The sequence below is a fragment of the Molothrus ater genome, chromosome 2 (assembly GCF_012460135.2).
Source record: "Molothrus ater isolate BHLD 08-10-18 breed brown headed cowbird chromosome 2, BPBGC_Mater_1.1, whole genome shotgun sequence".
Classification (NCBI taxonomy): Eukaryota; Metazoa; Chordata; class Aves; order Passeriformes; family Icteridae; genus Molothrus; species Molothrus ater.
In genome coordinates this window covers 94,824,365-94,836,014 of record NC_050479.2, presented here as the reverse complement: position 1 = coordinate 94,836,014, position 11,650 = coordinate 94,824,365, and the positions used below count along the sequence as shown (strand labels likewise).

At 41.9% G+C, this 11,650-nt stretch overlaps 1 protein-coding gene across 3 annotated transcripts; it reads left to right on the top strand.

Moving 5' to 3' along the window:
- Positions 1 to 134: 134 nt before the first annotated feature.
- SLC35A5 (solute carrier family 35 member A5) lies at positions 135 to 10,984 on the top strand. 3 transcript variants are annotated; one of them, XM_036388982.1, is made up of 7 exons: positions 135 to 219; positions 1,545 to 1,697; positions 2,439 to 2,537; positions 3,671 to 3,807; positions 7,108 to 7,175; positions 8,401 to 9,196; positions 10,617 to 10,984. In XM_036388982.1, exons 2-7 carry the CDS (start codon positions 1,568 to 1,570, stop codon positions 10,683 to 10,685), a joined length of 1,299 nt encoding a protein of 432 aa, XP_036244875.1. In that variant the 5' UTR covers positions 135 to 219; positions 1,545 to 1,567; the 3' UTR covers positions 10,686 to 10,984. The 3 variants fall into 3 exon arrangements, with proteins under 3 accessions (XP_036244875.1, XP_036244891.1, XP_036244882.1); XM_036388998.1 differs by having other exon boundaries at positions 162 to 180; XM_036388989.2 differs by lacking the exon at positions 135 to 219 and adding an exon at positions 335 to 539.
- The last annotated feature ends 666 nt before the right edge of the window (positions 10,985 to 11,650 follow it).

Genomic DNA, 11,650 nt, shown 5'->3' with positions numbered 1-11,650 from the left:
TGCGCGCGCAGGGCGGGAAGGCGGGGCGGGGCGGGGCCGCGGCTTACGCAGCCGCCGGGGGGCGTGCGCGAGCTGGGGGGCGGAGCTCTCGGGTTCCTGGAAGCTGTGGGGGCGGGGCCGAACCGGCGGTGCTGAAGCGGGAGAAGAGGGGGAGCGCGTGTCCGCGCGGGGCGGGGCAAGGTGGGGGGCGCGCGCGAGCGAGCGGCCCCGCCCCGCTAGGTGAGGCCGGGAGGGTGGCGGGGTGAGTCGGGAGCGAGTGGGTGTTGAAGGGGCTTCGTGCGGGACCCCGGGGGGAGCCCGGCCTTGGGCGGCGGGGATGAGTGAGGGGGACCGTGCTGCCGCAGCCTCCTGGGACCCGGTGCGCCGGGGTGCGCCTGGCCGCCGTGTCCATGCACCGGGCTCTGCTGTCTCGGAGTCCCGCTCGCCTCGCGCGGCCGCCGCCCCGCCGCTCGCGGCTGCAGCCTGAAGCAGCGACGTGGCAGGAGGCGGTCGGCAAAGCCCGGCGGCTGTTCCTCCTCCGCTGTGGAGGAGGTGGCGAGGTGGGTGTCCCCCGAGTCTGGTTAGCCGCGCTCCGGCCGCCCTGCCGGCATGGGACGGAGCCCAGCTCGCAGCTGGTCCAGAGAGGCTCTCCCTCCCCGCACCTCCTTCAGCCGGCTGTTGGGGCCCCGGGGCCCGTTAAGGGGTCGGGCGAGTAACGGCGGCGTTGGAGGCGGAGGACGCGGCTCCGGTGCTCGGCTCCGGTTGCCCTGTGCCTCCCCCGCCGCTGGGAACGAGCCGGCGCCAGGTCAGCCCTGAGGGGTTGGTCTCGCTCCGCTGCTGTAGCGCTTCTTCTTGCTGGGATTAGGAGCAAGAGCACTTAAAAAATATCAAAGAAAAATAAGCACATGAAATATTTAATCCTTTTAGCTAGCCCGTATGCCGTAGTTGCGGACTTCTCAGGAACCAGACTCCTTGTGCCACCTTCAGCGTCGCAGTGTATCGTTTATCCCCCTTCGATGGTCCTTGTAACGCATCCTTCTCTCAGGGGTGACCTTATCGCTGTCTGCCTGAAAGGAGGGTGTAGCCAGCTGGGGTCAGCCTCTTCTCCCAGGCAACCAGCGACAGGACAAGAGGACACAGCCTTAACTTGTGCCATGGGAGGTTTAGGTTGGACATCAGGAATAAGTTATTCACAGAAAGGATGATTATATATTAGAATTGTAGGTGATGGAGTCACCATCCTGTTTTAAGGAAAGACTGGATGTGGCACTTGGTGCCGTGGTCTAATTGATGGAGTCACCATCATGGGATGGGAGGTGTTTTAAGGAAAGACCGGATGTGGAACTTGGTGCCATGGTCTAGTTGACACAGCAGTGTTCAGTCCTAGGTTGGATTCAATTTTTTTTTTAAACTAAGAAAACTATAGTTGTATAACAAGATCATGGCTTGTTCTATTATGTAAGCATCTTTGAATAACACATAGCAGTAAAATGCACTTATTTTGTCTCGTGTAACCAGTTTCTGGAAGTACTGTTTACAGTGGTTTTTTATCCTGCCATCCAAAGGGCACTGACGGTGAGGCAGCAGGATGAAGGTGGAGTGGTGTAGTCGACTTGCCCTTTGCTCCAAGACAACCAGCCAGACCTTTCTGCTTGGAGGAGTGTTCATTGCATTGGGTTCAAGTCGAATCCTCCTGATGAAGTATTCTGCCAATGAAGGTACAGTTGGGCAATACCCATAATGTACCTGGAATAAGAAAGCGTTGATATTTGGGCTAAAACATGCCCCAAAAACCTACTTCTCCACCTGCAGAGTTCTTTGCGTAAACATCCTCTTATATTTATAGGAATGTGTTTCTGCACTGGAAAATTTCTGTCCAGCCAGTAGACTACCATAGAGGTGTAACTTGGGTTGCAAGGTGTATGATCTACCTTTAAAAGATGAGGCAGGTGTTTTATTTTATAGGGAGCTCTTCAAAGATGACATTGTTGTGTAAGCACTCTTGACAGTAGATGATTTGATTGAAATGTTTTCCTTGCAACAGGCTTAGAAGAGAAGTGGTATTCTACTGGATAAAGTGCTAAAACTGGCTGGTATTGCCAGCTCTAAAAGAAGATTATGTCATCCTGAAGCTGTTTTTTGTGGGGGTTAAAAGCACCGTATTGGTCTTTGGGGAAAGCCTTCCCATTTTAATTTGTTTTTAAAACAGCCATATTCTTAAGTTCTTCCAAAAAAATTCTGCTGTAAACTGGGACCAAATGAGGAAAGATTTCAACTCAGAAAAGAGGCTGTTCAGGAAGTTGTATGCCATAAACTTTGAAACATTTATAACTGAAGTTCTGACAAAGCCTTTTGTGACTAAACTTGTGATTGCAATGGTTATAATAGATTCTTGCTCAAATTATGAATGCAGGAGACAGAAACTGATTGTTTACTCTCTGATTTGCTGGATCCCACAGATAACAAATATGATTACCTTCCTACAACAGTGAACATGTGTTCTGAAGTAGTAAAACTGGTCCTATGTATAATGTTGGCAGTCTGGAATAGGAAAAAAGGTAAGTACCGATGTTTTAAATAACTAAAATGTGTTGACTTTCTAAGATTTGCTGTCCTACAAACACTTTTTTTTTAACAATAAATGACACTCTCCACTTGCTCCAGGTTTTGCATTGCAGGTGATTTTTGCTTTTTCTTTCTTTTCTGTCTTGATGTAAAAACTATGAGAGATTAACTTAATAGCATTTCAAAATGGTACAGATCAAATATTTAAATTGGCTGAGGACGTTCATGTTAAATTGAACTGTTGATTTTGTCTACTTCTCCAGGAAGCAGTCATGGCTCTGGCAAGCTGATAAAATTTTCACCTTCCCTAGTTAGTACAGACTTACCTAAGACAGTAAATATATTCAATCAGTGTTTGCCATCATTGCCTACTCTTGACTGCATGTTTTCTGGTTTTCTTTATTTTTCTTTCTTTAAAAATCCAGATGTCTGAGTTTTGCTGAACTCAATGTGTTGGTGCTTCAGGAGAGGATTAGATATCATTCAGTAGTTTTAAATCTATGCTAACAAAGTACTTTTGGGAGCAGCTCTGGAGTAGTCTAAAGTTTATCACAGTCTTCCTCCTAAAGTTTGTGTCCTGAATACCTAAGTAAATGTCATTCTTTGTGCTTTGTCCTTTCTTTTTTCTTTTCTTCCTATCATGTGCTGTGGTCTGGAAATACTGAATCCTGGTTTATTTTGTACTTCTGACTTTACTGGCTGACCTTTGGGTGCTCTATGAAGGAATCTACTGTCTATGTTGTTGTTCCTGTTGTAGATTTGATCAGTAATCAACAGTAAGTCACACCCAGTAAGCATGTCACTGTTGTGTAGGGACTCTGGGGTGCTTTTTGGCCCTAAAAGAATGGTTGACAATGGAATTTTTGCTCAGAGTGGACAAACACTGTGATGGATGTAACAGATGCTGTGACATTTTCTTTGCTGAAGCAAGGAAGTGAGCACCACACAGGGTTGCTGCTCCAGCTGTGTTCTGCCCTGGAACATAAGTTCCTGTGTTGCCAGAGAACTGAGGAACCCAAGGGTTTTCAGTTTAATGGTGTTCCTCAAAAGAGGACAGTGGTACCTGTTCTGTTACAAGGGAACAAGCTTTCAACAATAGGAATGAATATCTTTCTTTTCCTTTCAGAAAAGGGTTGTATGGATCATCTCTCTGAATGTTTTTCCTGGAAGAATGTATGCAATTCCATTAAATGGTCAATTCCTGCCTTTCTTTACTTTTTGGATAACTTGATTGTCTTCTATGTACTGTCCTACCTCCAGCCAGTAAGTATACTTACCCCGAATAACATGACTTCTCATGTCTTAGTGGGTAATACTGGTCTTAGGCTATCTACTGTGGTAACACTGGCAAGGCAAGATTGTAACTGAGTTCTCTGCTGTTTTAACACAGAAAGAATAATCTGTTACCTTCCCATTCTCTTTCCCACTGGTCAGGGTTGTACAGCTTTCAGCACGGACAACTCTTTATATTTTCTCCATCCAATGTGATTCAGAAATAGGGTGAAGTGCTTAAGAAGTGGGAGGGTTTTTGGTACTTTTCTTCCCTTGCCTTCTTCAACTCTGTATTTCTCTTTCAATCAATTTGTTTCTCTTGCTATTATTTGAGCTGCACATTTCTGTGGGGCTTTTGCTGCTCTGTGTATGTGACATAAAGTGAATTAATATAATCTCACGAAGGGAATAGGTGTAACAGAAACTGAGGAGGGGATGAAGAAAATGGACTCAATCTTTGCATTTGTTTGTTAGCTATGTTTAGGTATAAAATTTAGTTGGTACTTTCTTCTAGCTACCCTCCTCCTTTTGGATGAACCTGCATATGCTCAGGAAATTGTACAGGTTTTGTGCTTGCTGTTTTTTTTGTATCATGATACTTTTTGGTTCAGAATCTATGTTTGCAGTAAGATGGAAACAGATGGTTTGTACTTGCTATAAAGTACTGTGGCTGCCCCTGTTGAACATTAAAATAAATGGTTTTCTACCTTCTCTATCAGAATTTCTCTTTAAAATAGTGTTCTCTTCGGTGTATATTTCTGCTAGGGACAGACCAGACCAGAGTCTAGACCTGGACTCAGCTGTAAAAACCTCGTAAAATCAAGAGTCAGATATCTTAAAATAACACGCACAGCTGCTTGGTTCTGCGGTTTTTTGTATGTTTTTTTTTATTGATGGAATTTCTTTGTTGGTAGTGGCTGGGGTGATTTTTGATTGGTAGGGGTTGAGTTTGGTTGTTTTTTTTTTTTTTTTTTTTTTGGGTGTTATTGTTTTGTTTTTTTGGGGCTTTGTTTAATTGTGGGTCATTTTGGTTTGTTTTGGTTTTTAGTTTTAGGAAGGAAATTCAGCAATAATATTTGTAGAAGAAAAGCCTGATGCATAGGAGGTTACATAAATGCTATTTTTCTCTTAAGCAATTTAATTTGGTTCAGTTTAGGTAATCCTTGGGAAATGGACAGCTTTTGTTTTACATACACGCACACCCAGGCATACCTTGTCTTTGTCCCCTCAGAACATGAGCTCTAAGATTCCTCTTAGATTTTAATTAGAGAAGTAATAATTTTATTAGTCTTAATTTTAATTAGTCTTTTAATTAGAGAAATTCTATGATGGTTAGCTGAAACTGTAACATTATTATGATAAAGAAGTATTAAAAGAGATAACTAAATATCTCTAAGATAGAATATCTTGATAATGTACAAGACCATGAATGTGAAATGTGAAGATGCTTAAAAGGAAGATGACCATACCCGTCTGAACTTGGTCATGTGACTTTAAATACAATGTAGTTTTGGGACTAAGTAGTACCTGGGTGAGCAGCTGCTGGAACTAGGCTTGCTTTGGTGAGATTTTTTTGCTTGAAACTTCAGCTATAACTGTGGATACTTTTTAGTGGCTAAATTTCCTAGAGACTTACCTTTTGAGGCTTTACTTGTGACGTGCAGATTAGTGACATGGGGAACTTGGTATTCATATTCCTTTTCGTCTAGAACAGAGATCTCTTGAGGTTTCAGAGAAGAAAGTGAGTCAAAATTAATTTTTTAAACTATCCTTTGAAATATTTTGCTCATAATGTTACCAGAGATGTTGGATGGGGAGCATTGACTGTAAAGCAGAACCAGAGTGTGCATGAAGGCTCTTTTTTTCCAGAGTGATTTCTGCCAAATTTCCTTGTTTATTCAATATTTTTCTCCTTCCACAGTGTTCACCTAACATGAATATTTACTGAGTTTTAATTTTGCAAAGAGGAAAATTAAGATGTGTTTTCTTAGGGAGGTGTCTGATTGTTAGTAAGTGTTCAGCTTACTTGTGAGCCTGTGTTGTGCTGTTTCATCAGAATTATTGTTCAGCAGATGGTATGTTGGGATAAAGTGGAGTGAAGATAATGAGAAAAGAGTCTGTGCTTTTGCTCTGGTGAAGGAAAAAGACACTCTATAGCAGAATTGGGAATCTGGAAATGATGAGAAAATTCAAGAAAAAGTCTGTGTTTTGTACTCCTGAATCTAAATATGCTTATGTGTAAAATTGTCTAAAAAGCTGAGGCTCAATGGGACCAAAAACTTCAGCTGCCTGGATCTGTTGCACATTTACTGACTATGCAGGGCAGTCTGGAATAACAGACACTAACACAAGAGACATGGAATATGCCACTCTGCAGGAAAGGGGAAAACTCGTCAAAGGAGATGCATGGGAAAGATCAAGTTTGCAACACACCCCCCACCCTCATAAAGAGGATTTTTTATTCCTACTGGTGCTGGTGGATTCTGGTCTTTATTGATAACTGGAGGGCTTAAAAGAGCCTTTTCTTGGTCTGGTCTCCCAGTATATAGTGTCTAATACAGAGACAAAACAGACAATCCTTGCCACAAGAAGTTTGCAGTTTGGGATCATGGCCATGGATTAGAGCACTGATGGTATTATATAGTTATTTTGAAATTAAACAGAAGCTTTACAGTTGTCTTCAGTTGTACTTCAAAATAGATTATTTTCTTAAAATTACAGTTGCAGTCTTAAAAATTCAAGTCAAGCACCTCTTTATCTTTGATTAAACTCTACAGCAAAAGCACTTGACATAGAAGAAGTTTGTTTTCTGCAAGTGGCTTGTCCAAGTTTGGAATTTCATGAACACTGCAAATGGCACTGCAGCCAGGAGCAAACTCCTCTTGCTTTATTCTTTGCTTATTCTCATTTTGGAGCAACTTCCTCCTTTGTGCCAACACAGCTGTTTTTGCAGCTCACTGGTCAGCCCAGCTGGGGAACTGATCTGACCGAAAACTAAACTGTTCTCTGCTAAGTAAGTTTTCTGTTGCAGTGGTTTCCTCACATCTTCATTTCAGTATAGCTTTCCCCACTGCAGTGGAGCTTGGGCTCTATGGTTTCCCTGGGATTTTGAAATGGGACTTGACTATCATTTTACAGGTGTGTTATTGTACCACTTGGGTGAGGAAGAAAATTCAGTACCACTGCTTTTCACTCTGGCACGTTGCAGGAAGGTGAACACTTGAAGTCTGTAGGTTTTTGTGTCCACAGTGTGTCTGAAGTATAACTTTATTCCTCTCCTTCTCTTTCAAGGCAATGGCTGTACTCTTCTCAAATTTTGTCATTATAACAACAGCTCTTCTCTTCAGGATAGTGCTAAAGTAAGTAGTATTTGCTACAGTAAATGGAATTTAAATCTTCCCAGCTTGGATGAAGTTAAGCTACATTTTTTCTCTTTGTCTGACAGGAACAATAATTCTCTTTTCTTGCGGCTGTACCCACTTGGAGAGGTGGTTTTGTTTTCTACATCTTAAGGTGTAGGAAATAATATGTTATTATGTTATTAGGAGTCCCTTCATATATCTACACATTTGGTCAACTCTAGTAGGAAACAGTTGAAATCATGATTATATAGTCATTGAATGGTAAGAAGAAAGCTTTCATTTATACATTAAATATCTTATTTCATGATTGCTAGTACTTACCAGTCTGTTGCAGTTCTTAATTGAGTGTAAATGTGGTCTAGTAAGAGGAAATGAGATGCACAAAAGTGAAAGATAGAGATGCGTTTGGTTCATTACTCATGTGACAAAAGCCAGACTAAGTGTTCCACTTTGCAGAATTTGTGCTCTTTATAGTATTATTTAGATTTAAAAAGACTATCAGGGAAATGGGTATTAACCTTTCGCTGTAAAAGTTGCTTGTGCTGAATATGGCCCAAATAAGCTTTTTCTATATGTGTTAATATGCCAAAACAGTGCCTGATAGTCTGACTCTAAATGCTTTTTCTCATTTTAGTTTTGTCTCTTGTGATGTCACAGTTCATTTAATCTTCCAAATTTTTGATTTTCACCAAGATAAACAGGCTTTGTTTGAGTGGAAAAACAGCATAAATAATTCTAATAGTCTTATGAATTACATTTGTAGATTTATAAGAGTTACCATCATATAATAGTAGAAAAGGACTCCAAGTCATAGGGGAAAAGAGCAGTATAATAATGACGTTTTCCAAAGAAAGTTGGCAATTATTTGGATGTCTGTGATGTTTTTACTTTATTCATCCGACCTTTGTTGCCATGGAGACAAGAGTTGCTTTTAAGTTTTTAGGTAGTCAGTACCTAGAAATAATGTGATCTTGAAAGTCCTTCCTTATTTCTTCAGAATACTTTATTTTATACTTCTTTGTTTGCCAGACTTGGCCTCCTTTGCCTTAGTAAATCATGTTGTATTTTTGCATTTTATTGTATTCTGAAGAGACTTTTCTTTACACCTATATGTCTCCTTATCTGTGGCATTATGTCTTTTGTATGTTTTATAGATCTGGGTGTTCTGTCATTTAATTTATGCCACTGTGTTTCTAAATTTAGTGGCTTTTTTGTGTACCAGGCGAAGACTCTCTTGGGTACAGTGGGCGTCTCTGGTGATTTTATTCCTGTCCATCGTTGCCCTGACTCGAGGAACTGGAGGCCATCAGCACAGCTTGGCTGCACATGGATTTCATCACAGTATGTTTTTTAGGCCATCTAACCACTGCCTTCTTGCTACTGGACCTGAGGAAGCATGTGCGGAAAAGGGCAACTGTGCAGCACCAAGTTTCCTTCACAGCTTCCAGTGGAATGTGACCAGTACCATGGCGGGAGCATTGAAGCCTCTCCGCCTCAGCCTGGGCCATCTGCTTATTCTAGTTCAGTGTTTTGTGTCTGCCCTGGCTAACATCTACAATGAAAAGATGCTGAAAGATGTGGATCAGCTTGGGGAAAGCATCTTCACACAGAACAGCAAACTCTATGCCTTTGGAGTGCTGTTCAATGGGCTCATGCTGGCACTGCAGGCTAAGGACCGGAGGCAGATAGGGAACTGTGGCTTCTTTTATGGGCACAACATCTTCTCCGTGGCTCTTATATTTGTCACAGCTTTCCTGGGGCTGTCTGTAGCCTTCATCTTGAAGTTCCGAGACAACATGTTCCATGTTATGACTGCTCAGATCAACACTGTCATCATCACCACTGTGTCTTTTGTCATCTTTGACTTCAGGCCTTCTCTAGAGTTCTTTTTGGAAGCTCCTGTAGTCCTTCTCTCCATATTCATTTATAATGCCAGTAAAGCAAGAGGCTTGGAATACGCCAGTCTGAGGGAAAGGGGAAAACTCATCAAAGGAGATGCATGGGAAAGATCAAGTGGGGTAAGGCTTTTCAGTACTTGTCTTCTTTGGTTTCTCTTTTGTTTCACCTCCCTTTACGCTATATGTTTGGAAGAATCAACTTGTGTGTGAAGGGACTCATCCCTCAACACCAAAGTTCTGCAGTATTTCTTAAAGTCTTGGGTATTGCTTTCCATTTGCCACTTTTTGAAATCATGAAGCCTAGGTAAGCATTGCTTTCCTGCTGCGACTGTAGACAGTCCTGTGAGCAACTTCAGCTTTGTACAAATCTTTTCTTGAAAGCTTTATAACCAAGAGAGTTTACTTACCCAATTGAGAAACTGGAATTGATGCCTGGGAATTAATTGTACCTAAGTAGAACTGGTAAGTCTGTCTAGCTTAGGCCACATGATGAGGAAGCTAACATTTTTGATGTTAGAGTTCTTTCTGCCATAGCAGTAAAAGATAGCTGAAGACAAAAAGGCAATGTTTAAACACAGAGTTTTAACATGGTTTGGGGTTTTTTTCTTGCTATATATTTCCTCTAGGCCTGCTAGTGTTTTTGTTCTGATTTGAACAGTGATCTAGTCAGCTAGAAGGTGTCAGGGACAGCTTGCTCCTAGAGCTGTCGTTCAGCTGAGCTGAGCAGTCGCCTGATGGGAAGGGTTCACGTTTGTGCCCGTCGGCCTGAGGATGCACGTTGTAACCAGCAGAGAGCGCTGTCCCCACTGCGTTCCAGCAAACATTAAACTTTGAGAGCAAGCATTAAACTTCCCAGAAATTCCACATGGTGCCTTTTTAGGTTGTTGTTTAATGAACAATAAATAACACAAATTCATATATTTTTGGTGTGCCAGGTGTCATCTATTTTAGCACTTACACCTAAGCAGCTGTTGTAGAAACGAATAGCATTATGTGAGCATGCAAAGCCAGCTATATCTTGGGCTGCATCAAAAGCAGTGTGACCAACAGGTCAAGGTAGGTGATTCTGCCCCTCTGCTCTTGTGCGACCCCACCTGTAGTACTGTGTCCAGCTCTGGGGATTTAGATGTGCTGGAGTGAGTCCAGAGAAAGGTGATCAGAGGGCTGGAGCACCTCTCCTATTAAGACAGGCTGAGAGAGTTGGGGATGTTCATCCTGGAGAAGAGAAGGCTCCAGGGACATCTTCTAGCATCCTTCCAGTACCTTCCAACCCAAACCATTTCATGATTGTATGAGGAAGGGGCTACACGCTGTTTTAGGCAGTGAGTCACTAAAAAGTGTTAAAGATTCAGGGAATGTTTTTTACGAGTATGTATTTCCTAAACCTTATAACACACTTGTAAGAGATTTAAATTACAGGGATTATAGGATTTTGCTTTAAGTGATACTTTTAAATAAACCTTAGTCTTTTTTTTTCAGTGCTATTAATAACAAGATGACTTTTGGTCACATTGTTCTCTTTTGCTTCTGGTTCCTGTAGGATGGAGAGGAATTTGAGAGGTTGAACAAACCAAGCAGTGACATCGATACAGATGAAGATTCCCTCTAGCATGAAGCTGTCTTGGAGGAGTGCTATTGCTCACAGTGAGAGAGAGCTAATCTTTTATTAATATAGGGAAGAGTTGTTTTTCCCCACTGACAGACTATTTGGAACTGTTTTGGGGCTGGATGTCAAATGTGGATAAGGACAATATTCAAGCTGTATATATGGAAAGTTGTATTCATTTGTGCCTGTCTCCCAGTGTCTGGGGAAATCGAAGTCTGGAATGCAGCTGGTGAATTTTATATGCAGCTTACGTGGCCTAACTTTGAAAGAGCTTGAATAAAACAAAAGTTTATTAAACAGTATGAATGCATCATCTTTTTTTTTTGTGTGTGTTGAGAAAGGCTTTGTGTAGAGGCTTAGTTTGCACTGAGCCCACTACTGAAAACAAATATTATCCAGCTACAGTAATGCCGTTCAACATCTGGAGCACTGAGCAAGAGAGTGCAGGTGGGAATATCATCTGGTGTTGTTCTACCCTGGCAGACTGATAAGGTCTTGCATTCATTTTGTAGAGAGAGAGTCATTCTGCAGAGTGCCAGGCATAGTGATCTCAGAATTTCTGTTGAGGCATCTGCTGGATTGTATTTTGACTGAGATGGAAAATAGGTTCCAAATTATTCAGAGAATTTTGAAATAGGTAAGGGAACAGGGAAACCGATAAGGGATTCCTGGTGTGTTCCAAAGCCTCTTCTCTCAGAGCAGTGGAAAAGATGTTGGTTTATAATTTCCTCCCTTCAAAAATGTGTCTTTCATAGTTGAAAGATACTGTCAGAAGAATTCTTAAGATAAGCAATGAGTTCAGTGTCAGAGCCTCATACCAGAGTATATAGTAAGCAGTAAGTGATGTATTTCTCTGGACTGAAGACAGTCTAGCCTTTGTTCCCCTCTGCCATCCTGTCCAGTCTCTCTCTGTGTATAAAGCTTATGTGTTCTGTATTAATGGTTTATTGCTATATTGACATACCTCC